The sequence below is a fragment of the Leptosomus discolor genome, chromosome 7, assembly GCF_034619465.1.
Source record: "Leptosomus discolor isolate bLepDis1 chromosome 7, bLepDis1.hap2, whole genome shotgun sequence".
In the NCBI taxonomy this organism is placed as follows: domain Eukaryota; kingdom Metazoa; phylum Chordata; class Aves; order Leptosomiformes; family Leptosomidae; genus Leptosomus; species Leptosomus discolor.
In genome coordinates this window covers 41,274,729-41,300,086 of record NC_141397.1, presented here as the reverse complement: position 1 = coordinate 41,300,086, position 25,358 = coordinate 41,274,729, and the positions used below count along the sequence as shown (strand labels likewise).

General features: G+C 49.5%; 1 protein-coding gene across 1 annotated transcript in view; it reads left to right on the top strand.

Annotated features, from left to right (window-relative positions):
- GPC1 (glypican 1) overlaps positions 1–19,622 on the top strand; it is a 212,499-nt gene extending 192,877 nt beyond the window's left edge. Inside the window, exons 4-9 of the mRNA XM_086468113.1 lie at positions 9,484–9,649; positions 13,310–13,440; positions 16,502–16,621; positions 17,362–17,495; positions 18,688–18,863; positions 19,405–19,622. Of these exons, the coding sequence (XP_086324239.1) occupies positions 9,484–9,649; positions 13,310–13,440; positions 16,502–16,621; positions 17,362–17,495; positions 18,688–18,863; positions 19,405–19,622 (945 nt within the window). The remainder of the gene's footprint in view (positions 1–9,483; positions 9,650–13,309; positions 13,441–16,501; positions 16,622–17,361; positions 17,496–18,687; positions 18,864–19,404) is intronic.
- Positions 19,623–25,358: the final 5,736 nt, after the last annotated feature.

Here is a 25,358-nt window from a genome sequence, read left to right as displayed (position 1 = left end):
CAGCAGCCTGTCTATCCACATGAATCTTCCTCATTTTAATATCTGAGGGCAGATAGACACTAGACAGGAATCTGAAGGTGCAGATCCTCCAAGTTAGCTGTGGGTCCTGCCCTCAAGTCTGGTGTCCCTTGCAGGCCACTGCCCTCTGGAAGTGCCTTCACCACTGGCTGTGGAGGGACTCGGGGCCAACTCTTCTCCCTGTATCGCTGCCCCAGTTTGGCTGGATTACCCTAGCCTTCATTTTTTTTAATGTTTTTTTCTGAGTCTGCAAAATGGCCAGTTGTTTCCTCTCACCCTGTGCTGAGCTGAACACAGTGAGGTGAATACAAGAGGGTCACCGAACTGTGGGGTTGTCTGTGCCCTACCCGTGCCACCAGGCCCCTGCACAGCCACCATCCAGCATGCTGTGCCTGTGCCTCACTTGCTTTCTGATCCCTGATGGGGCTTTGGAAACATGCTTGATGTATCTTGAGAGATGGGCTTGGTGAGGCTTAAAACTCACTGTGCTCCAAGGAGTCGTGTCTCTGCATTTGTGGAAGGAACATGCAAAATAATGACTGAAGTGATTATACAATTCATTAGTCTTTGAAAGAATCGTATTTCTGTCAGCCCTGCAGCTGTTTCTTGAGAGTTTTATTCTGAAAGATTGGAAAGCTTAGTTCATTTAACACACATCAAGGTGCTAATTACATCAGGGCTGGCATAAACATGCACAAGACAGCTGCTGACCATGTGGTGGACAGAGAAGGATCTGCTCCCCACACCGGCTCCCCCATGCCAGTGGAGGGCTGGGAGCACCTGCAGCTCCCACTCCTTTCACTGGGGAAACTGGGTGCTGACAGCCTAGTGGACGTTGCAGCAATGGCCCTGATTTCCAGCTTGCACATATGGAGATGCAAAGAACAGCACAGCCCTGCTTTTTTTGGTCATAGTATTTGAGGGTCCTTCTGTGGAAAGACTGTAAAAATGAAATATTTCCCAATGTGAAATTTGCCACGTTGCAGATAGCCCCAGTCTCAGAGCTGGACAGCTCCCTGACAAAGCCAAACCTGTCTTCCCAGTGCTGGTCTTGTTATAGAAGAGAGGACAAGGCTGGCTATCTGAGCCATTCCTGGGCTGTCCATCATCCTGCGGGCAGTTTGGCAGTGGTCCTCACTGCCAGCCCAGCAGGATCTACTCCCCTGCTTGGTCTTTTTTTGTAGCTGCTGTTCTGCATACTGGCAAATCAATTCCAACTGAGGGATTTGGGGTGTTGGAGTGGCTCTGAACACCCGCCTGCATTTCCCAGTGCACATGGCCTGATCTGTGAATTGAAGAACTGACCTGTTCTCTCTTAGACACTACCTCAGAATGGTTTTTCACTGCTGGCAGGAAAAATTTCTCTTTCTTCTATCACTTGCCTTTAAAATATGCATGAGAAGGAAGTGAGGGTCCTACAGATGCCTTGGCTGCAGCCACCTGTGTAGTTGTGTTCAGCCCCCAAACCTGGGGAGGTCTCCAGCTATGGATGCTTTCTGCCTCTAGCTGTCCAGCACACATGCCTACCTCTAGAAAATTGCCTGCTCTCTGCCAGCTTTAAAGCATCCATTAGTTTGGAAGCTTAAGTTGCCTGATGTCACTGGTTTTAACTGGTGCTTCTGGGGGTTAGAATGCCATTCAGACAGTAAGTCCTTCTACCTGGAAAAGTGTACCTGAGAGCTAGTGCAGGCTCATTTTGACATATATCTGACATGTCTGGAGGGATTTTGTGTTCACACCAAAACTGCAGCCAGGTGCTACAGGTCCCCATGCCTACCTTGGGTCTGCACTGCTCCTCAGAGACGAGAGCCAGGAAGGGACTGGGAGATCAGCCATGCAGCAAGGATGAGGTCCAGCTCATTGAACACCAACACTGCGCTATGGAGAGCTCCCTGCAGGCCACCCTCATACTCCCTTGGGCAAAAGTTTTGGAGAGGACAGAGCCCACAGAACAACACCTCCACTGACAGCGTTAGGGACTAGCTCAGCTTTCTCACTCTGTCAGCTGACCTGCCCATGTCCCCAAGACAAGCCAGGGGGTTTACAGCACTTCCAGAAGGCTGTATTTTTTACCCAGACCTCTTTCTCTGTCCTCATATCTCTCCCCTCAACTTAACCTTGCTTCGCCTGTGAAGCAAGGCACAGATGGCTCACAGCAGCCTGGGGGTGAATGTGCGGGGGGTGTGTAGGCAAAATACCAGCAAAAGCTCAGCTTCTTTTATTGGTATTAAATGCCTTTCAGATGTACTTAAAGGACCCTGAAAGCCAAGAAGCCCCATCACATTGCAGCTAGGCTACAGGTTCTCATTTGCTTTTAAGACAGGCTTCAAAAGGAGAAAGGATTTGGGGTTGGGGGTTTTTTCCCAGGGTTTTTTTTTTCTTTTCCTTTTTTGAAGCCAGGACTTCAAAAGCAGATCTGCAGCTTGGCTGCAGGTTCTGGGTGCCAAAGGAGCTGGCCACCTCTGATGGGCGCAGGAGGAGCCCTGACGCCATGGGAGGAGCAGAGCCGGGCAGCCAGCCAGAGCCAAGCGTGCTGTGCCCAAGAGCCAGTGACACAGCCTGACCGCACGCCATGCTGCTGTTGTAGCAGCTTGGTACTGACATTCTTAAAATGATTTTCCAAGTGCCTGTGGCTTCCTAAAGCTTAAGCTTTCTCCAATGCTCAGGAAGTTGGGAGGGGGAGGGAGGATCATTGGTCGATCAAGAAGACCCTCTAACTCCTGGATGTGATGTATGGATCTTGTCCCAGCACTAGTGCTTCTTTGGTCACTGTTCCCCAGGGCCTTCCTCTCTGCATCCCACACTTTGTTCTTTGGTCTTTCCAGCCACCTTTTCAAGAAATACTTGCCTTGGATAAAGAAATGGTTTTTGGAGTGAGGATGCTGTAGCAGCTTTTAGCTGAAAGAGACAGAGAGCTTGTGAAAACTCAGTAACATTTAAGACTCGTATCATCACTTCCATGGTCCTTTCTGTGCCCTGATGTTACTCAGGGTGTTTTGGAGGCTCTTGAATATTTTCCAAGCAGTAGGCGTTAGGGTAACAGCAGAAAACATGTTTGTTCTTTGCATCTCTGTTGTTCTGTGTGACCTGTCAAATGAAGTCCCAGTTCAGAAGGGTAAAAATCCTCCCAGTGTTGTAGATTCAGAGAGGTCCAGGGTCAGGCACCCCTCTTTTGCATCCATTGTGACTTGCACCAAACCTTATGCTGAAAAGAGGTCTACAAATCGGTGGGTGTTGTTTGGTAAATCAACACATAACCTGGGTAGTGGGAGAAAGAACAGATAATGGTGGGTCTGAGAGAGAAGTGTCCCATGGCTCTATAAAACATGCTTTTGTTATCTGTGAACATGTGTATCTGTGCAAAGATGTGTAACTTAGATTGAAGATGCAAATCACAAGTTTGATTTGTTCTTTAAAGGCACAGAGGAAGGACAAGAAAGCTTTTTTCCTATGTTCTGGAAAAATCCAGCCCATTTTGACCAGTGTGCTGCCCTGCTGCTGTGTCCTACAAAGACTAAAGCCCTGGCTGTCCTGAGACCTGTCTGCACTCAGGTGTATTCAGTCCCTCAAGTGTCTATGCAGGGGTGTCTCTCCTGTTTGAGCTGAGTTTCTCCTTCTACAAGCAGTTTCGCCTCTTGTATCTTTGCTTCAGAAAGTTTATAACTGTTGTGAAGTTATGTTTTAAGTAATATGAAGGATAACTTGGATCTCCTCAAATGTGTCTCAATGCAGGGAGAGAAAGAAGGTGACTGCTTGTTATCCCTGAACCTCCTGTGTGTCTGTGATTCTCTGCTTGGAAAACACAGTAATAAAATAGATGGCAGGAGCTTTTTTTGTTTGTTTGTTAGAAGCATTTCACACTGAATGTTTTCTAAACTGGCTGGAGGGTGGCAAGGAGCCCAGCTAGTGACTAATCCCCCAGCCCATCCTCTCAGCAGATTGCTTGCGAAAGTCATTAATTTTACTGTAATTGATTTAAATGTTGCCTGGGAGGAGGAAAAATGGGGGAAACCAATGCCATGCTGAATACTGAGAATTATGAGTTCTCAATTTTCTGTCTTATTATCTCCACATGTGCCCATTCGCTGCTTGCTGCTGTGCAAACGCTGGTGCTGAATAGTCACACAGTGAGCCCCAGTTCAGCAGTCACATTGGGCGGCTGTGCTGTGAGCTGTGCAAACCTGCAAGCAAGATCCAGCTCCATCTGAGACATGATAAAAGAGATTCTGCAAAGATCTTTTGCTCTGGCAAAGCGCTTGCCTCCAACAATTCACATTTGGTCAGGTGGCTCCATCAACAAAGCATGGGCACATCAGGCTTTGGAAAGTAGCCATGGAAAAGCACAGAGCTCGGCTTTTGCTACAAGCCGCAGTCGTGGGATAATACCTGATGACATCCTCCTTGAAATGTCAGTGCTTATGGTGGAACGGAGCTTTTTATGACGCAGCCACCTGTTCCTCTTGCATTAGCTCATTGCTACGTGAATCAACTACTGTATCCCCAGCTGTAAAGCAGTTTTAATTAAAATTATTTGTTGCTCAATACCAATTTGTCCCCTATTTTGAGTATATTTTAGAAGATAATATTTTTTCCTTATCACTTCATCACTGGGCTTACTCTTTAAGGGACTGTACTCACTGATGCCACTGTGGTCAGAATAGAGTATATGGATTTTAACTGAGCAATGATGTAGGAACAATGTATTTTTAAGCTGGGCTTAGCTTTGGCTTGCATGTTTATGTATACCTCTGACAAGTGAATGAGGACTGCCCTGGCTCCAAGCCATACCTCTTAATAATCTTTTTTTTTTTTTCAGATCCTTGGGAAGTGGCTTCTCCAATGTATTGTGCTCATTCTCTTGACATCTTAATGCAATTTCTAGGTCTCTCAGCTAAGAAAAGACTATAGGTGCCAATAAAGTTAAAGGAGAACTATGTCTCCTTAAAGGAGAACCAGCCACAGACTGGGCTAAGTTGATGGTACTTAGAGAAAGCAATTGTTGTCATGTACTGTCTTCATGCTGTGCCAGATCATTTAAAGATGAGGAAATTATGTTAGCTTTCACTCCACCTGCAGGAGTTTGCGTGCTCCTGCTTTCAGGTCACCTGTGTTGAATAGAGGATGTTGCTTATTGATCTAGCAGTTATTGCAAATCTGTGCTGGGAAGCCAGAGGGCTCTCCATCAGGTCTTAGCTGGCATCCATTAGCATGGGGCATGGGGGTGAGTCATAACGTTTCAAGTTCTTTTAAAGGCTGAAGGGTGAAAGCAGAAGTGTAAGAAAGTGAAGATGTCTCAATGTGCAGGTGGAGGTCAGTTGACTTTGCCAGCCTGGAGAAACTGCTTCACTTTCACTTTGGGTGTGTTCATCTGGAATGAGCTGTCATGAAGGGTGTGTGGTCCTATAGTTCCAGCCTGAGGACCTCTTCTTCCCAGTGCCACTGCTGGAGCTGGCTGTGCCTGAGAGGTGAGCAGGCAGGAAAGCTGCAGCGCTCTCCTTGTTGTGTTGCTGTATCCATACAGGGGAGGGAATCTCAGCCTCTCCTAACTGGGGCTGGGATTCCCCTGTGTGGGTATAGCATACCTGAAAAAACCCTGGAAGTTTACTTTAGCGAACTAATCCACAAGAACCAAGAGATGTTTGAGGGGCTCTGTTCCTTAACATGCTGCAAGTCCCCCAAAGGGATGGCACAGGATCAGGGCTGGACGGGGCTCTGGGAGCCCCAAGCCCTTGTTCTCTTCTGCCCAGTGTGGAGCAGAATTCCTCTTACTGCCCTTTCATCCCTCTGTTCTTGGTTCACCTCTGCAGCCTGCATGTGGAAAAGCAGTGCTGCGGCCAACAAGAGAGATTTGAGTCATTCTTTGGAGAAAGGGAGTGGAGCCTGACCTCTCCCACCTGCAAAAAATTAATACTTATCCTTTCTGCTGAGAGATTAAGGTGAACACTTGGCACCTGCTAGATTCAGTGGAGCAACAACTGGTGGTGGATGTGTCACCTGCTCGTCTTCAGAGGAGAGGCTCTGGGGCAGGGGAGCAGGGGTGAGGGGTGCTGCCTCGCCTGGATGCTGCAGGCTGCCCGCACCTGAGGCAGTGTGGCACTCCACTGTCCTGTGAGAGACAAAGCCACCTTGTGAGAGTGACAGGCTGCGAGGGTAACAGACAACTTCTCTCTGACATCCAGAAATGATCCTTGCTGAGGTGCAAAAGCAGCTTTTTTTCCCCTCCCTAGACCCTCAGGAGCTGAGCCTTGGGTGCTGCTGTCGCCTGGTGCTCTGCCTTCACCCGTTGCCCCAAGGCAGGTGGCAGCAGCCCACAAGAGCTTCATGGGTAGGAGGCAGTGGCTGCTTTTTAGGGAACAGCATGGACACAGGCAGAGTAACTGGGGACAGGCAGTTTTGGCTGGCTAACAGCCATGGAGAGGTTGGAGGGAGGTGGGTTGCAGGACAGCAGACAGCTGTCTGCATCACAGGGAGCCTTGGCAGCTGCCCATGCTTGCCAGTCGTGCCAGAGGCCAGATGGAATAGGTGGGCACTGAAGAGGAGGGCCCCACTGCTGCTTCCCTTCTGCAGCTCTGCGTGGTGGCAGGGATGGGTGGCCCTGTATGATTACTCTCTGGTGGGCAAGGGAGTGCTGTGCTTGGGATGCAAAAGTTCTTTCTGTTTTGTCAGAAAAAGACATGCACGGAAATAAATGCAGAGACCAGGATAAATTCCACAAGCAGAAATACTTACAAAATGCTCACTGGTCCTGTCACAAGCTTCATTTAAATACAGGCTTGCTGTGGTCACCTGGGTAGCTTCAGTACCGTTGCTGGGTTTACACCATAATTTAAAGCTGAGTGTGTTGGAGATGCTTTTCTGAGCCAAGATCTGTCATTTGCCTCTCTCCGTGTCCCCCACTGGCTCTGGCAGGGTACCAAATAGCTTTGTTTTCTAGCTGCTGGTGGCTGTCCTCTCTGCCACTGGATGCCTGGCCCACACACCCCAGGGGAGTTTCCTGCACAGGCGATGCTGCGCTCCTGCTTTCCAGCCAAAGCACTTCAGCTCCCTCCACTCCAAAAGGCTGCACAGTGCAACCATGGATGTATGTGGGTGTGGGCAAACCATCCAGCTGCTCCTGGTTCTCATCAGTACTGTGGGAAGTCCCACTTTTCAGGGCCCAGCTATGTGACTCATTTGTGCCACAGGTCCCAGGATCTTGCAGCCCAGTTCATGCTGTGTGAGGTTACAGTGCTCCACAGCCGGAGCTGGATAAGCCAGGAGGAGCAGGAACAGGGCATGCCAGTAAAACATGGAGACATGTTTTCTTGTGTTCAGGACCTGATTGCCTGAGCCGGTTACGTGCTCTGGTTGGAACTTCACCATATAAGTCATGTTCACTAATGCTCTGTCTGGAGAAGGAGAAGTCGCAGCTCCTTTCCCAGCTGCATCTCGGTTTCTGTGTAAATGCTCTGGTTTCAGAAGGTCTTCAGCTACATCCTGTGTTAGTGTTCAACAATCTCTTACCTGTTGTCTTTTCAGTCATGATTCATTCATGGTTATTTAAACCCTGAGATGAAAGATAAACTACTCTTTTATTTGCCTGTCCCTCTGCTTTCTTACATCCCCTCTCAGATCACTGAGACAGAGATGGTGGTGCCTTTGCCAGCTTCTCCTGGGGCTGAAGCATGTGGCACCCGTGCAGTGCGGCAGGACGGAGCCTCCATCTCCTGGCAGCAGAGCTGCACGGCAGCCGGGCACCAGCTTCTGTCCGCAGGAGTTGTCCCAGAAAGGAGTCAGAAAGCTTGCCGAGGAAGCAGAGCAAAGCCTTGGCATGCATGGTGGTGGGTCCTGCAAGGCTCAGCCCCTCCGACCACAGTGGAACACAGCACTTATCCATCCCCAGGCATCTCAGGGCTTGTTCTGGTGGCCAAGGCAGAGAAATGGTCTCCATTTGGGTTTTCTCTCTGAGACCTAGAAATTTTTGTCCTGGACCTGAAGAAGGTTCTCATGAGGTTATTTTAACGCATTTCTGCCTGATGAAGCCCCAGCACCGTCCAACATCTCTTTTCCAAGGCTGACTGGAAGTGAGATGCTGCTGTGCAGAGAGTTTCAGGAGGGCAGAAGCTTAGAGATTTTGTCTCTCAGCCTCTGATAGTGGGCTCAGCATGTTCGTGCTCCTAAGGGCACTTCAGAACTGAATCTTTCTGGAGTCCTCCAGAAGAAGCTTAAAAGACCACGTTCAAAGTATTTTTCTCAAGCAATAAAGAGGTTGGGGCAGTTCTCAACATTGCAGGTGCAACTCGAGGCTTGGGGATTTTTCCATGTCAAGATTTGCCCATTCCATCACTTTTCCCTCTTTGTGCTCCTTGTGAGTGCCAAGTACCTGGTACCAAGGGAGAATTGCACACAGACACTTGTGTTTATTTTTGTAAATGGTTTTAAAAGAATGACCAGGGAGTTGCAAACGGATCTGAGCAAAGATAGTAAAAGACCACAAAGGAGAAAACAGTTTAGCAACAAGACGGGAGCACTGAGCTCTGCCAGCATCTCTGCAGGGTCTGCCAGGCTGTTACTCATCCCTCAGCTTACACTGACAGCCCCTTGCCTGTGGCAGTTGGAGAGGGACTATTGTCCCATGGCTGATGGTCTGGAGCAACTTCGACATGCTGCAGAGGCTGCCATCCTGCTCTCTGAGCTCTGCACCTGCACTGGCTCTGTGCTTATGGGACCAGGGTGGTTTAATTAAAGGTGGCAAAGCCACCTCCAGAGTCACCTCTGCAAGGCATCAGCTGCACATGCAGTGCCTGCAAGCTGCTGTCATGGGGTGCATTGGCCTGCTTTGCTGGCTGCCTGCAGTTCCTGAAGTGCTTTCAGAGAGCAATCACTTCCCCATGTCGAGCGCTCTTAATTGCCTGTATTTTTTTAATTGTTCAAGTCTTCCCCCAATGGCAGTCTCCTTTCCAAAGATGCCAGCTGAAAACTTTCTGTGTCCATGTCCCTGCTGTGCGCCTCCCCAGGAAGCTGGAGATGCAGTTTGCAGTGGGACACCTGCGTCTGCCAGGCAGTGACAACAAACCTTCCTGCAAAAAGGGCATGACAGTAGCACTGATCAAAGAGGCTTCAGGGACACATGGGCAGCGTGTGTCAGGGTCATGGTTACAGCCAGTGGACAGCTTAGGCTATCCTTGTGGCCACCAGACCTGGCTGGAAAGGGGGATGGTGCACACACATGGGTTTTTCCCAGAACCCTGGCTTCAAACACAGCCCAAGGAACTAGCAGCTGCCTTGAAGGTCCCATGCCTCTGACAGGAGTTACACCTGAGGAAGGGTGGCGGAAAGGAGAGGCAGTGAGAGGGGAAGCAGCTTTCCCAGGGCCACGCATCCAGGGAGCCATGCTGCCTTTCAGATCACCCCAGGGAAGGGGGGGAAGTTACCTACATGCCTCCCAACCAACCTGTGTGCCTGACTCTGATCTGTCTCCTCCAGGTATCTCTCAGCCATGAGTGCACTCGCGCCATCATGAAGCTGATGTACTGCCCTCACTGCCGGGGCATGTCCAGCGTGAAGCCATGCAACAACTACTGCCTGAACGTCGTGAAAGGCTGCCTGGCTAACCAAGCAGACCTGAACACCGAGTGGAAGTACCTGATGGGTAAGATGGCCTTCCTCTGCTGCAGCACACCTGCCTCTCATGTCACCTTTTGAACTCTGAGGCAGTGTTTGGCGAGTAAAGAAAGGACTGTTGGAGGCTCTTTCCCACTACAGTTTCTCTGTCTGTGATTTCATGCCTAGAAGCTATTACAGGACATTTTGCTGGGCTTTAATACTGTTAGAAAGGACACTGCTGGACTGGCTAACAAGGGCTTAGAGTTTTCATCTTGTCTGTGCTCATTTGGGATTGCCCACACTTTGCATTCAAGTAATCCTTTCTTCCCTCCCAAGAGTTGAAGCTTAGGGACTAGAGGAGATGAGCTTTGGACTTGGCCTTTTCCCTTGCCTTGGCACCCACTGCTTGGCCAGTGAGACTGCCAGCTCACTAGCCAGCTGTAGCCTGACAGGCTGGCTCAGGGTTGATGTGTTGTGGTGTTAACAATAAAAATCCCGCTGAAGTTCAAGGAGTGTCATCTGCCTCTCAAGGGACACTGCAAAATAAATGTCAAACCGTTACTCACAGAGGCCAGTGCACTTGCTCAGTGAGGTGTGTTGGCCAGCTGCCCGCCTCGCTCTGGGGGCTAACGAACCAAGTGGCAACTTACTGCAGCTAATTGGAAGTGCTCCCCATGAGAGCAATTTGGGAGGCTGCTGCAAAAGAGCAGGGGGAGTATTGCCTTCCCCAAGGTTTTACACCAGGACTTTGATGATGCTTTGGCCTTTCTGACCGGAGCAAGGCAACTGTTACTGGTTGCTGCTCTCCTGGCAGGATGACTGCCTGTCTCCTGAAAGGTCAATGTATACCTCTCCTTGATTGTCAGGGAGGCAATTCTGGATGCACTTATTCCAGCTTCCTCTTCCCCAAGAGACACTGTCAAGGGGTGATGGCTAGGAGGAAATTGGAGCTTCTGTCAGATTGCAGTTGTACATTTTAGTGTCAGAGGTCACAATTTGATCAAGGACTGGAGCAGGACATAGAGTTAAAGGTAGCAGTTCACTGGCATTGTCCATTCTTCACACTTCTCCAGACCCTTCTGTGTAGCTGGAGAGGATTTTGTTACACTAAACACAGAGTTACTCATTCAGTTTGACAAATTGGCAGGTCAAATTAAGGGAGATTTTTATAGTAAGTGGTTCAAACATAATTTATCACTAATTTGGAGATGCAGCCTTTGATTTAAATGTCTGTATCACATTAGTGCCTCTGCAAGCTAAAATTGTCTGGAAATACAGTCTCAAAAATGACACCGCAACCCTGAGTGGCAGAAAAGTTAAACTGCAAAGTCTTTAATGTTGCAGGAAATATTATTTCCCAGAATACAAAAAAAAAACCTTGTATGGCGTGTTTAGTGTTAGAAATCAGCGCTGCCACAGGACTGTGTCACAAGAAAAGAGAGCACATTAACTTGGAAACTGTGGCCCTTGTTTCCATTCTTGCTCAAGCTAACCAGCAAAACCTTTTTTCTTTTTTTAAGTGCCACAAATAAATACATAATGTTTCCAAGCTGGGACTTTGTATGTTGTTAAATCCTATATTATAGACCTGAACAAAAAGTATTTTGTGATCCACTCTCCAGACTGGCTGAGGTTTGAGCCCTCCCAGTTCTTTGACTATTGCCCTTGCTCCCTGCAGGCTGGACCTGCTTTCAGACTGTGAGCTATGTGGGCTTGATCTGGTGTCTTCTCTGGGTTTGTGCTGTCCCTCATCAAGTCTTTGCCCAGCTTGGTCATTCTCTGAGAGCTTTCAGGGTCTGGACATCAATCATGTAACAGCAGAGAGAACATACTTATGAGAGTTGAGCGTGCTGTTAAATGGACAACAGTGGGCTCAGGATCAGACCTTCGTTATTAACACACTATGTCCACTCTGGACCTAGTGTTTCTGCACAAACCTGACCTAGACCTTGTGGAAGTCATTTGGAGTCTTTCTGCCAAGTCCTACTGGCCTTCCCAGGCAAGGGACTGAATGCTTTCCTAGCAGGTTTGAAATGGCAGTGGTCTGTGGTTGTGCTCCAGTTGTTTGGACTCCTGCTTGAAGGAAATTTGCTGTGTGGCTCAAAGATAAGCATCAGTCCTTTAAAGTGGTATCACAGGTGACACATGCAAACTGTGGGATGGTGTAGGTTGAAGGACATGTTTTACTGATACTGTTGAACTGCCAGGTAATAATTCACCGGGTGGTTTCATTGCTCATGAAAAATGTCAGCTCAATAAGCTTTTATGCAACATCACACCATCTGCTGTGACAGTCTCCTGCCAGGCTGATGGGTGAGGTATCAGGATTTAGGACAGAAGAATTAATCACTCCTAATGGATAACTTCATTTATGAATGGTACAGACCTCCAACCTCGACCCTGGGATTTGACCCTCTTTGTGTAGAGGAGAACCAACACAAAGCCGTCGCACTTGTTTTCTTCCATGTGGCAAGGCCACAGGAACATGAAGCACTTTCTGTTCCAGATGAGTGTGGGCCACTGCAGCGCTCTGACAGATCCCTTGTCCTGCCAGGAGGTTTCTGGTGTGCCCTGGGGGATGCAGACCACACTGACGCCATCTGAGGTCACATGTAACTGAATGCCAAGTCCCTAAATGCTCATGAAGCTTACTTGTGGCCTGGCCTCTGGGCTACTAAAGCACAAGTGGTAGGAAACCAAGGCAGCAGCAGCATAGCAGTGACTTTCAGAATTACAATTTTTGACAGGCAAAGTAAGATCTGGTTAAGATCCCATTTTAGATGTCCAAACCCAGTTTTGGCCCTGCCCTGAGATCCTATTTAAATCTCGCTGGATACTGAGGATGCCAGCTTTCCTCTGCAGTGGCATTCCCCAGTGCCCCGAGCCCTGCGAGCCTACAGGCTCTCCTTGCTTCAGACCCAATTGGAGTGCTGAGAATCATCTCTGGAGGTAAGCAGAGGTTGATAGTGTTTGTAAGCCGAGCACAGTCCCAAAGCAGTCATCCAGGCAGGACCTTCCAGGCCAGGCAGGAGCACTTGTACATCAGAGCTTTCCAAGATAAGAAGAGCTGAGAGCAAGAGGCGCCCCTCAGTCACTCCCTGTCGTGTTTAACAGTTAGTTGTGGGCATTTTGATGTGCTTCTCTGCCTTTGTAGCCTGATATTTCCCTGGCAGGTCACATGTTGTTCTTCCAGAGGTGATGGTGAGAAGAATTACTCCTTTTCTCACTCTTTCACTGCCACAGAAGCTACTACCCACATCCAGTACCTTTGGCACTTTATTGACATCAATTCTCCCACTTTCTACTGGCTGCCACGCATTGCTGAAGACGTGCAATGAATTAGGAGGGTTAGAACCAGGTATTGCTATGCATTACTTAATATTTCTGCACCGATTTTCCATTTTTCTTTTCTGTAGCACCCCGGGAAGTGTTGGTCACTTTGTGTGAATACAAGTGGCATTTACCATTTGCAGGAGATGACCTCTATTCCGCTGCCACTGAGGGTGGCTTTACCTATATTCTGGGAAGGGACAGCTGTCCCACACCAGAGGAAAATGAGCATGCACTTGGACAGCAGTGAAAATGGAGAGATGTCTCCTGACAAGCCTGCCAAAGGGCCAACAGCTTATCCCACCCAGTGTGAACATAGTCTTTGACTTGGTTTGTACAGAGTCTGATAAGAAATGTCTCTGTCTTGTTTTCCTAGATTCCCTGGTCATAGTGGCTGATCGGATTGATGGTCCATACAACGTAGACACTGTAATAGGGACCATTCACATGAGGATTGCTGAAGCTATTTCTAATTTGCAAGAAAACAAAGATTCATTCACAGCCAAGGTAAGAGCACGTGCCTGGGGCTGGCTGAGGATACGCCATGTGTAACTGCCAGGACTGAATGTTTTTTGTTCTCACTATTCAATTGAGCTAAAGGAGACGAAGGTTGAAAGAGATCAAATGCCCACTCTTACAATGATAGGAAACCACTCATCTTACACAGGCAAAAGCCTTCACAAGTCTTTCCAAATATTCGTCCCTACCACATCCAGCCAGCCTCCTTTAGGTACACATAAGGTGCGTCTGTGGGAGGCATGGTGCCATTTGCTGTCAGGTGCCTCTGTGTCTGAAGAGTCCTGAAGTATTTTGGCTGAGCTGAGGCATTTACAGAAGGTGCACAGTCGCTAGTGACAGAAGACAGCTGCTTTAACCTGCCTTGGGGTGATGTTCTGCAGTGGAAACACTGGGCTATCAGGTTGTATCTGTGGGACAGAGTTGCAATCTGGCAGTCCATCTGGAGCGTATAAAACAGCCTCTCCTGACGCTCACCTGTCTTCCAAGAAGTATATCATGAAGCTCTCTTCTATTTTTAGGATATTTGTCCACTTAACCACTATCGCCTCTCTAGCTGCAGGTGAGAGAAGCTTTGGGAACAAAAGCAGCCCTACAGGGCTTCTGCTTTTCCCCCAGACATTCCTGAAGTCCTGAAACTATCCCACAGTTAGAGCAGAGATGCAGACGAAAGGAGGAGGGCAGTCCTAACTGGGTCTTGGAGAAGGGAAGGGCCAGAAGTATTACTTAGCCAAGCAAGAATTCACTGGCACACGTCAAAGCACTAACAGCAGTATGCATCCAAGTACTCGGTTGGGTTTCTTTTCTGACATGAAAAGCCATATTATTTTTTCCCTACTTAGGTGAGACTGAGGTTGTCCACATAAAAGCAAGCTCATGATGTGGTAAAACATGGCATCATCTGCAAAGGTGTTTCTGAGGGGCATATAGTAAAAGGCAAAGGAATAAATAGTCTAATTGGTGTTCGACTGGAGCAACCAAACATGTTTGACAAGCTTCTCAGTGTAATCTGGTGACCAGGTGAATGTGGCAGTCTTTGAGGATAGCACTAGTAGCAGAGGTCAGGAGCTGCAGATTACCGCAGCTCTAAGCTCTGATATTGAGCATGGCAAAGTGATCAGGTAAAGGGTATCATTGTCAGATGAGCTCAGGACTGGCCCAGGCCAGTCCTGGGAGTCTTCCTTCTCAGGGCTGAGTGCAGCAGGCTCAGGCTGCAGCTATGGGCTTCAGCTATTACCAGCCTAGAGCCAGGGCACTGTCTGCCATTTGTGAGAAGAACTGGAAGTGGCTCTTGGACCCAGTGACACCCTCAGTCATTGGTTCTGCTGGGTTCTGGGGAAAAACTGGAAAGAGACACTTTTGGTACTGAGCCCTGTGTTCACTGCACCGCAGAGCGCTCTCCCTGCTGCCTTGCACTCCCCCTCGCTCCCTGTGGCTCTCTGGTGGATTTCAGGCTGCAAACATCTATTTGCTGTCATTATGCAGGAGACTATCGATCACCTCAGTCTGCAGGACACGTTCTCTTCATCAGTAATGGACGTTGCTCACCTAAAGCCCTTGGGCTGGCAAGAGGATTGCCTTGATAGCATGTTGTGCTTGAGCTGCTGCAAGAGCCACTGTCCTGGAGACCTCCCAGGGCTTTTACCTCCTGAAAGAGTTGTCTCCTGCTAACAACAGTAATAGGCCAATAAGAAAGATACAGCAGTGAAACCAAATTTGTTTTATTTTGGTAGAACCAAGTTGAAAATGCTCTACATGCCGTTTTCAAGGTGGGACTTTTTGCATGGAGCAAAGGAGACAGATGAACAAATCAGCTTGGTGCTGAACTGCCATTGGATCCATCAGGACAGTGCACCCAAGGAGGGGGTGTTCTAGGCTGAAAGTCCCTCACATACACCAATGAGACCCACCATCACCACAGGAACTCTTGTCTAGGGTAGGACTTTGCTGGTGGCTCTCAGAATCCACTAGCAAAAGCGTTCAGCAGCTGGCACAAGCTGTGTCAGCACTGTTCCTGTCTGAAGTCTTGATTTCTCTGCTTTAGGGGTACACTGTGCAAAGTTGAATTTATCGATAGCTTCTGACAGCACCCTGGTAACCACAACAAGCTTGCAGCCATCTTTTCAAATCAGATGGCTTTCGTTGAAAAGGCTGGTGTTTCTTCAATCAAACTGACAGGGCAGAGGCCCTCCTGACCTTTGACGCTTCATTACATCTGGCTGTCCGAGCACTCCTTCCGCCAGCCACAGTGAGGCTCAGTTGCTTGAGCACTGGCTATCTGCAGCGGAGGTGTCGTTGCCTGGACTGGTAGTGCAGAGACTGGGAGAAACAGGCACTTCCAGGGCACCCTTCATCTCCTCCTAGAGGCAAAGTCTGAGGATTTGTACCTTCAAAGTGCTTCTGCTCTCCTTTGGCTACAACGTGCACCTGGGCAGGTAGTTAGGATGATGGGCGATACCCGAAATTAGGAGCTAAATCAGTTTGACTTACTCATTTGCCCCTGAAACATCCAGCCTGACAGTTTGTGACACATCTACTGTCTTTGCACTCCCCTGGTCAGAAGGTCATTCATTTGCTCAGTGTGGGTGCTGATTGCAAGAGTCATTGGGATAGCCCCACCTTGGTCTGTTGTCCAAATCAATGAAGCTCACATGCTCTGCAATCGTGAAGCCCACACCACTGGTGTAATGAGTGTGAGCGACATCATCTTCTCCACAGAATTTTATGTTTTAAATCATAATTGGAACAGATAAAATCTCTAGAAATAATTTAATATCAACATTGGTGACTCATCCAAAAACATGTACTAGTTTTGTGTTAGTGCTGAACATTTTACTTGATAGCAGTAACCAAAACCAGTTACAGTGTGCTGAAAACACATCCTGGCACAAGTGTAACCTGGCCAGAAACTAAGCCAGAATCTTGGAGATCTTGCAGGTAGGACAGGTAAACATACTTAGGAGGAAAAAAAAAAAAAAGGTAACTGTGGAATGCTAATTAATTAAAGAAATAATGTCAAAGCATGGAATAGTGAGTTTGGTTTGTTTTTCAGGTTTTCCAAGGCTGTGGAAACCCAAAAATCAGCACAAAAGGCTCCAGCAGCGAGGACAAGAAAAGGCGGGGAAAAGTCACATTGGAAGCAAAATCCTCTGCGCAGGCACTGGAGTTGGTGGTGAGTTTGCCTCCGAAGGTCCCTCCCCACCAGCGTGCCAGGGCAGGTGTGCTGGTGCGCTGCCTTCCCTGGGAGCCCAGCTGGCACAGCACTGGGTCCTGCAGGCCAGGGCAGACCACCCCGTGGCTGCTGAATTGCCTTTGCTGGCGAGTCTGAAGAAGATCAGATTGGTGAGTGCTGGCATGACCTAAGCAGATCTGATCTTGGCACAGGGTCACAGTCTGGGTTGCTGATAATCAGTTTCTCAGGGATTTGGTGCCCAATTTACCTGAAAAGGCTCTTTGCCATTGATGACGTTCAGCCTCAGGCAGTCCAGCCTGGATACTGGGGCCAGAGGTCCTCCTCCATGGAGATTTTGGATTCTGTGGATGATGAGCTTCAGGATCTGCCATGGTCCCACATTTCAGAGGCTTCTCGCTCACAGACACCTGCATGTCCCGCTCTGACAGAGCCATGCTGGCTCCCACCAAGGCTGCTTCTCAGCATTGCCCTCATGGCCCAGAAGATGATCTCCTGGTTAATCTTATGTTACTAGAACAGTCCTTGGCATGTAACCTTCAGCCTTGGATGCTTGGGCTGATGACTGGTCTTTAGGGGAAGGTTGGTGACACATCCCTGTCTGCATAAAAACAGACTTTGTGATAGTAAAACCGAAAAAAAATAGGCAGAATCCTTGTCCTTTCCACAGCCCTGAGGCACCCCAGAGCTCTCCTGGCCCTAAACATCCTCTTTGTTTGCAGGTTTTAGATGCCAAAGGGAATCTGACAGCTCTCAAGACTTACTGGATCACTCTGCCCAGCAGCCTGTGCAGCAAAAAAGTAATGGCCAGCTCAGCAGCAGATGAAAAGTGTTGGAATGGGATGACCAAGGGCAGGTATGGAGAGGGTCAAGCTGCCAGGATAGCACATTCTGGGGTGAGAGAGGGAGGGTTTGATAAAAGGCAGTTATAAATCATCTCAGCCAGCCCCACTAGTTCAGACTGAGCTGAAAGGTCTGTCCCTGTGCACAGAAATGCTGCGCTTCCTGAAAAACTGGCACCTAGGAATGTCAAGCCTGTTGTCATTTTGCTGTGTGTTGGAGGGTTAAGCATTGAAATGCATTTGCCATAAAATAACTGTGTAGTTTTGTACTAATGAAGCAGTTTTGTAATTCCATGTGCACTCAGAAGGCAGAAGGGCTGGATTTGCCTCACAAACTCCAGAACTGTGGCTGAGTATTGCATATGCATCCTTCTATCCGTACCTGCTCTGAAAAGCTGTTCCCTCATGAGAGGAGGCACCCAGGTGACATCAAACAGCTGCAGAAACACCTCCCACCCGTGACTCATGGTTAAAGGATGGCTGTGAGGGGAGATGGGCAGCTGCTGGACATGCACCTTTCTGTAGACCTGCTGGGCTAGTCTCTGCCAGCCCGGAGCTGGTGCCTTTGGTTCTTCCATATTTCACGTTGTTGCCAGCAGTGCCACAGATCTGCAGGAGCAGATGGGCTGGGGCACTGCCAAAGAGAGCAGCACAGCTCTGCTTGCTGGTTGACAGCTCCCAGCTAACTGAAGCTTTTCTGAGAGCCTGTCTGGTTGTACTGGGCTGGGGGCATTCAGTCGTCCCAGGGTGTCAGTCCCCATAGGGTTTAACCAGGGCAGGGAGGAAGGTGCTCCCCAGCCTCCCATATGGGTAGAACTTTTCCATAGGGGAATGTCACAGTGGCTCCACAGGTGCCATCCTGAGAGCAACCCCTCATCCTTGTGCACAGCCTTTCCTGCAGGAAACCCCTCTCCATGCCAGGACAGTGTTGCTGCAAGGCCACCAGCAACCCTCCTGCAAGCTGAGGTGGCCTCAGGGTGAGACCCAGGCTATGATGGGGTCTGGCCATGGCAGCATGGCTCAGCCACCCATAGAGCTGGCTGCCTCGCAGCAAACACCAGCATACGGAGGCTGTTCGACAAGCCAGCACCACTGACTGCAGCTTCTCTGGGGTTCAAAGAGCGTGGATTATCACTGGCATCTCTAATGGAGAGAGGTGAGCTTAGCTGGAGGGGAGACATCTAAACCTGTTGCCTTCCTTCGCAGTTACCTGCCCGAAGTGATGGGGGACGGCTTAGCTAATCAGATTAACAACCCAGAGGTGGAGGTAGACATCACCAAACCAGATATGACCATTCGCCAGCAAATCATGCAGCTAAAGATCATGACAAACCGGCTGGGCAATGCTAACATCGGGAATGATGTGGATTTCCAAGATGCGAGTGAGTTTAGCAGAACCACAGCAGGCAAGAGGGGCTGAGCTAATTGGTGTTCAACTGGAACAGGCAGTCCTGGCAGCCTGCATGGGCCTCCGTGCAGATCCTGCAGCTGGGCCCTGACACCAGAGGGGGGGGGGTGGCGACCTGCCTTTCGGCTCAGGGCTGCAGGGGGTCTGTTTGAGTGCAGCTGACTTGCTGCAGGGTGGCTGGAGGCTGTGCTGCTCTCAGCACCTTACTGAAACCTCAGGTGCTCTTTCCAGTCCCAGCCCAGCCCTGCTGATGGGGCCACTGCTCCTGTTTGCTCCAGAGGTTTACAGCTGCTGCAGCAGCGGGTGGTTAAAGTCAGCTGGAGATCAGGTGTGGGCTTGCATCCCATAGTGGGGGATGCAGAGAGGAGTAGGTGGCTGGGGCAGGGCTGATGGCCAGAGTTCCCCAGGGTTGCAGCAAGGGGAAGACAGGAAGGCTGCCCGCCGTAGGGAAGGCAGGAAGGTCACCCGCCATAAGGGAGGCAGTCGGGGCTCACCCCATGTTTGTCTCTGCGCAGGTGACGACATGAGCGGCTCCGGGAGTGGTGACAGCTGTCCTGATGATGTCTGTGGCAAAAGACTTTCTAAGAGCCCCAGCACCAGGCAGCCAGAAACGCACGCTATTCCTAAGCAGTCTGGACATGGCATCAGTGGGGCCAGCAGCAGATCTTTGCCTTCTGCCTTCCTCCTCCTCCTTTCAGTGGCTTTCATTGCCACGCAGCACTTGTGGCGGTAACTCACTAAGCACAGCCAGGAAAGAGACTGCGGCCAAGGGCTTCACTTTGCCAAAACCAACCAACCAACCAACCAAAGGACATATTTAATTCACCTTGGCAAAAAAAAAAAAAAAAAAGAGGGAGGAGAAAAAGGTTTCAGTTGTTTGCTATTTCTGGCAGTGCTCGAGCTGTTTTCTTCTTTCTTGGTCTTTTCCCCCAATGCTGGGCCCTTCTTTCCGTACCTCATTGTTTTACTTTTGTTATTGCCACAAACTAGCTCTCGGGGCTGAAACAAGCCTTTGCAGAGAGGCCTCCAGGGCGAACCCGGCCGGCCCCTCAAGGGCAGCACTTCTACTGCCTCCAGTGGAATATGCAATTGCCCTGATCTTGTTACCCAGCCGCTGGCCAGAGCGCTGCTTACCATATAGCTGCCAAAAGCACAAAGGTGCCGAGAGCAACGCCACTTCGTAATGCAGAGAGACTGAGATCATCAGCTCTGTACAAGTGCTGCATTCAGGGGCTCCTTTGGGTTTTTCCTCTGTACTTCCTAGGCAGGTAGAGATGGCCCTTCACTTCCAGCGGCATACGTAGGAGCATGAGCAGGTTTGATGGGTTGAACTGGAACAGTTTGGCAGTGGCTGTTGGACCCGAAAACGCAGAACTCCCTTTTTCTTTGGAAAGGTCACAAGTGGGTTTCTTGACTAGAGCTTGTAGCTGATGACAATTTGAAATGTAGGTCTCCTACATCTAAGTGACTGGGAATGAGTGTTAGGGGTTGGGGTTCGGGGTATTTTTTCTTTGCATGCTAGTTGGAAAGCCATTTTTTACCCAAGTAATAATGGTCCATTTTCTACTTGCAGTGCAGTACCATCGTAGGTAACAGAGAGATGAAAATATGCACAGCGTGATTCTCCACTTGACAGACAGTTGTGCTGCTTCCTCCTCTGGCTCCAGCTGTGGGTCAGAATCCCTTTTTTTTTTTCTAATAAGAAAGACCAGGGACTTTTTATTAACTGGAGCACTGTGACTGGTTGTGAGAGCTCACACCGGGCACATGCGAGAGTGACACCCTGGCAGCTGCCTTAGGGCAGAGAGGGGCTGGTAGCAATCAGCTCTGGGCAGTGTCCCTACGCAGGAGACTGACTCAAGGTAGCACCTACCAGGGGGTATGTGAGGACGGGACATGTTTTGTTTGGAATATTTTTTTTCTTTTTGTGTTTGTTCCTGTTGCATCGTAGGTTTTTAAGTGAATTCCCGCTTTCCCTGTCCCTTCTCCATCCTCCCACACACCTTCCCTAACCACTGCAGGGCGAGAGTGAGACAGCAGGTGAGATGCCTGCTAGCAGCTTCGTTTTGGCTCAGGGAAGGGCCAGGCTCACCCTCTGCCACCCCATCCCACCACACACCAGCTTCTGGGTCATGCAGGCAGCTGCCCTAACCCCAGAATGCTTGGTGGGGTGGACTCCATGCCAGGTTTTGAGACTCGGAGTGGTTGGTGAAAGGTATAAATATCTTCACATAGCTGTAGGAGTGTCTGTGCTTGTAGGGCTGTGTGCTTCGGGGCTTCCAGAAGGCTTCTGTACCCAACGGGTATGGCAAGCATTGGCTGGAGATGTAGGTTTAGCAGATGTTGTAGATACAACACAGTCATCATGACTGGTTGGGCCAGGAGCACACCCAGGGGTTGGGCTTCATTCGTACGGGGTTGGGTTTGAGTTTCAAATATGTTTGTTACTACGGGAGAGAGGGAGGGCAGAGGTGTATCTATCTCCTACTTTACCAATCTGCAGAGCAAATGATTGAGCATTTCTCCTCTGTCCTGCCAGAGGAGACGTGTCTTTGGGCTGAGCGGACATTATGGGGTTGGGGTTTGGCTGTTTTCTAAGAAAGCGAAAAATAAGCATTTTTAACATTAGCAGTTTCTAGAATGTGCAATTTAAGGGAAGATGAGAACATGAGCAAGGTAACGCTGAAAGCCAGTGCAGGCGGGCACAGAGGGAGCTTGTCGCCTGTCCTCCCTGGGGCAGGGGTCCCACCCAGGGCCAGGTAACGACACTGACAGTGCCTCAAACTAGGCAGAGATTTTAAGCCAGCTTTGACTGGCTTCTCCAAGTCACAGTGACTAGTGTTACTGACTTGGTGTTCTTTCTGCCCTGTACTCACCTTCTTCTAAGATTAAAGCCCATCTGATCTGATAGGGTTTCAGAAATGAAAGCCAGGATGCTGGATGTTGGCTAAAGAACAGACAATGCCACTGGGTCCATCAGAACCCAGGAGCGGATACATCATGGATTTATACAGGTTTACTTACTTCTAGAAATATGGCAAGTTCCATGTGGCTTTTACTGCTCTAAAGAGTTCCTGTCTTTTTTTTTTTTTCCTTTTTTTTTTTTTTAGCCAGAATTGCCTGGTTAAAATAATCCTTCAGTTACAGAAATCCCCACAACCAATCCTGCAGAAGCTTTACATCCAAAGCAAAAAAAAAAGGAGGTGGAAAGGGCATTAGAACATTGTATCCCCTTCAAAAAACAGTTGGGTTGGATTGGGATTCTGACACATGGATGACAAGGTCAATGTTTTGCTTTGCAGAATGGGAAGCAGAATGAAAGGAAGATCCTTGTCATTTCCATTTATGTGCAGGTAGCGTTTCCTGTCAGCCTGTTACCTTCAGAAGCTCCTTACAGGCCCCAAGGGGAACGCAACTCAAATGTGAAGCCAAGAACTTGCTGATTGTCCAGTTAATATTTTAACAATTTAATAGCCCAAATTATTGTTTCTGTTACAATAATAAAACCTGATAGTCCAAATTAATAATGCAAAGCCTCAAGGATACAGTAAAAACTGTTACGCAGGAGAAACCCTTCCTGATGCCTTCTGCCTTTGGCTGGGGTTGAGATTCCATTTCAGGGTCCCTCTGCACCCCGAGGACAACTGCTTCAGTCCTCCTGGAGCCGAGCTGGGGGTTCAGCCCGTGTCGCAGCCTAAGGTCTGCGCCGGAAGGCGAGGGCAGTGCCACAGCTTTTTCCTCTCTTTGCTGGGACGTGCATGATGGTGAGGTTGATGCCTCCTCCCTCCTCAGCCCAGGGTCTGCTTGGGTTTATTTTGTGTACGTTTTCACATGGTCTGCCTACACTGCTGCTTTTTGTCAGTTCCTGGTTATTCATTTTTTCTGTTCTCTTTGTTACCCTGAAGTGCTTTCCCCAACCTGCTGCAATTCAGTGGCCTGGGACTGCACTCGGCCGTACCACCTTCCACTGGGGAACTGAAACGGCCAAGTTCCCCCAGGGTGTGGGCTCGGTATCACTCTAAACTAACGCAAACCTAAAGCAAACCGTAGTTGCCTGACAGCTGGACAACTGAACAAGCTGAAGTCAGCCCAGGTCTAGACAAGCCCTGAGCCTGTGCTCGGGCTGGTACAGAGCCTGGGGCCTTTCAGTGCTTATAAATGACATTTCCTGGGCTACTGCCTGCTCGAATCCGTTGTGACAAACCTCCCCAGCCACGTGGAGGTGGCAGGCTGAGGGCTGCAGCCACGGGGGGGGCTGGCGGCTGCCATGGGTTGGTTACATGAAGGGGGAGCTCTGGGGAATGGGGAATGGGGGTGGCTGGGGAGGAACATTTGCTTTGATGTTATCAAGATGGTGATTCATGGTGTTCTGGTTTGAAAAGGCCTCGTGCTTCACAGGGATGCAGAGGAGGGTCATGGTCTAGGAAAAAAAACTAACAAAGGCCCCTGTCCCTGGAGAGGGGAGAACCAGAAGTAGTGGATTTCCAAGTGTCTCTGTCTTTCAGCCTGCTCTTTTGTGCCATAATGTGTATGTTTTAATTAAGGGCGAGGGTCTCAAAAGGCTTTGAGAGCACAGCCACTTATCATTTACAAATGACAAACTGCCTCTTGTTTTCTGGTGGGCTTGGTAGGGTCTAAGGTATAGCAAAATATCTAAAGTCCACCTTTGCTTTAAACAGATGCATTTCTGTCTGCAGGAGTAAGAATTATTTCACTTTTTGGCATAGCTGGACAGTTATCTATTTCTTTCTGTTACCAAGGTACTTGTAACACTCTTGCACTGTTTATCTAAAGTTGAAATATGTTCTTTGAATCCTTGTATAAATAAAAAGGCTGGAGACTTAAATCTGTATTTACAGGTCAGTTTTATTTCTTCTCCATTTAAGCTGAGTTTGGAGTTTTCTTTCTTTTCCCTTGCTAAGGTACAGGTAAAGGCCAGGTCGGGAGTCCCGAGGAATGAAAGTTTGTTTTCAGCCACAAGGTCTGTAATGGGCTGATGCCAGTGGTGCTGCAGGTTTGCCTGCATTCAGCCCTGTGTAATCTGTCAGAACAGCTGCTAGGGTTGTGTGGATGGGGTGTGTGTGGAAACAAGTGAGCCTGACTCTAGTTGTCGGAGCAAGTATGCTAAAAGTTCTCTTTCTTACATAGATGCACAAAAAGTCATGGCGTAATAATGCAAGGAATCAGAAATATCCTTGGTATTTGTCACCATCGAGTGTTGTGGCAGTTATTTACCATGGCCTTGTACTAGTGCGGTCGTTGGTAGGGTTAACAGCAAGCAAAGCAGATCACTGGGTGTTTGATATTGAGCACGTGCCTGAGACTGAACCCATGCAGCAGAAAGGTTTGTGCTTCAGCTCTGCGCTATCCAGTCCCAGAAGTGGGTGGGTGCAGGAGTCAAGGTAATGCATCAAAAGCCGCTCATGAAGTGTCTAAGGAGAAGTGTGGGGAGATATATGGGGCATCTGCCCCAGCAGACAGGAGTCAGGACCTGCCAAGGCAACATGGAACCCTGTTGCATCAGCCCCCGACCCCGCAGCACCCCAGCCCCCACCTGCTCTGGGGAACAGCCCCTCACTGCAGACCCCCACCCCAGCTGCTGCCAGCCATGGGAAGGCGAGGCTGGGCACTAGCCCAGGAGGCCTCTCAGGGAAGGGCTGAGCTCCCCACGGCCCCTCATCCTGAGGAAGCACCCTGCCAGCAGGAGGGGGGCAAGGATGGACTTCTAGAACACGGGCTGGGGGTGCCCATGGTGCCAACCACCACTGCCCAAGGTAAGGCTGTCCACAACCATTGCAGGAGTGTGGCCATAACACGCCATCGCAGTGTCAGGACACCCCTGCAAGTCTCCCCATGCAGTGGAGCATCGCAAGGGCAAGACATGGTGCTACACTGCTCTCCAAGATGCCCCCAGTAGGGCTGGGGGCAGCTGTGATGCTCCATCTGCCACCACTGCACCAGTCATTGTGAGCTGAAGAGCTGGGTCTGGTGGGTGCAGAGCATGACCTGGCTGTCACGTGCTTCCCAGTGAGAGCTGCCGTCTGGAACACTGCGATTGCATATGTTCAACAGCAGCTCCTGCCGCACAAGGTAGGCCCACACTCTCCATTCCTTTTCTGCCCTGGGGTGCTCAGGAGTTGCTCCTGGGCCAGGGACTGCCATTACTTTTCCCCTCCCTGGGAAGCAGGGACCTCATCCAATGGAGAAATAAGCCTTGTGCAGGTGTGGTCCATATCCCAGTCATGGGAAACCCTTTGGATGCCCTGGGGCTGATGCTGATGCTTCTGCCTTAGCTTCAGTATAGCTTTAATGAAGACCACAAGGCCTTGGCAGGTCCTCTCCAAAGCTCTCCATAAACCACTGCCCAGGGACCCCTGCAAGGGCCCAAGGAAGCCCAATGAGGACAGGCAGAAGAAAGAAGAGCCTCTGTCACCTCCCAGGCAGGAGGAGGAAGACAGGGCAGAGCTGG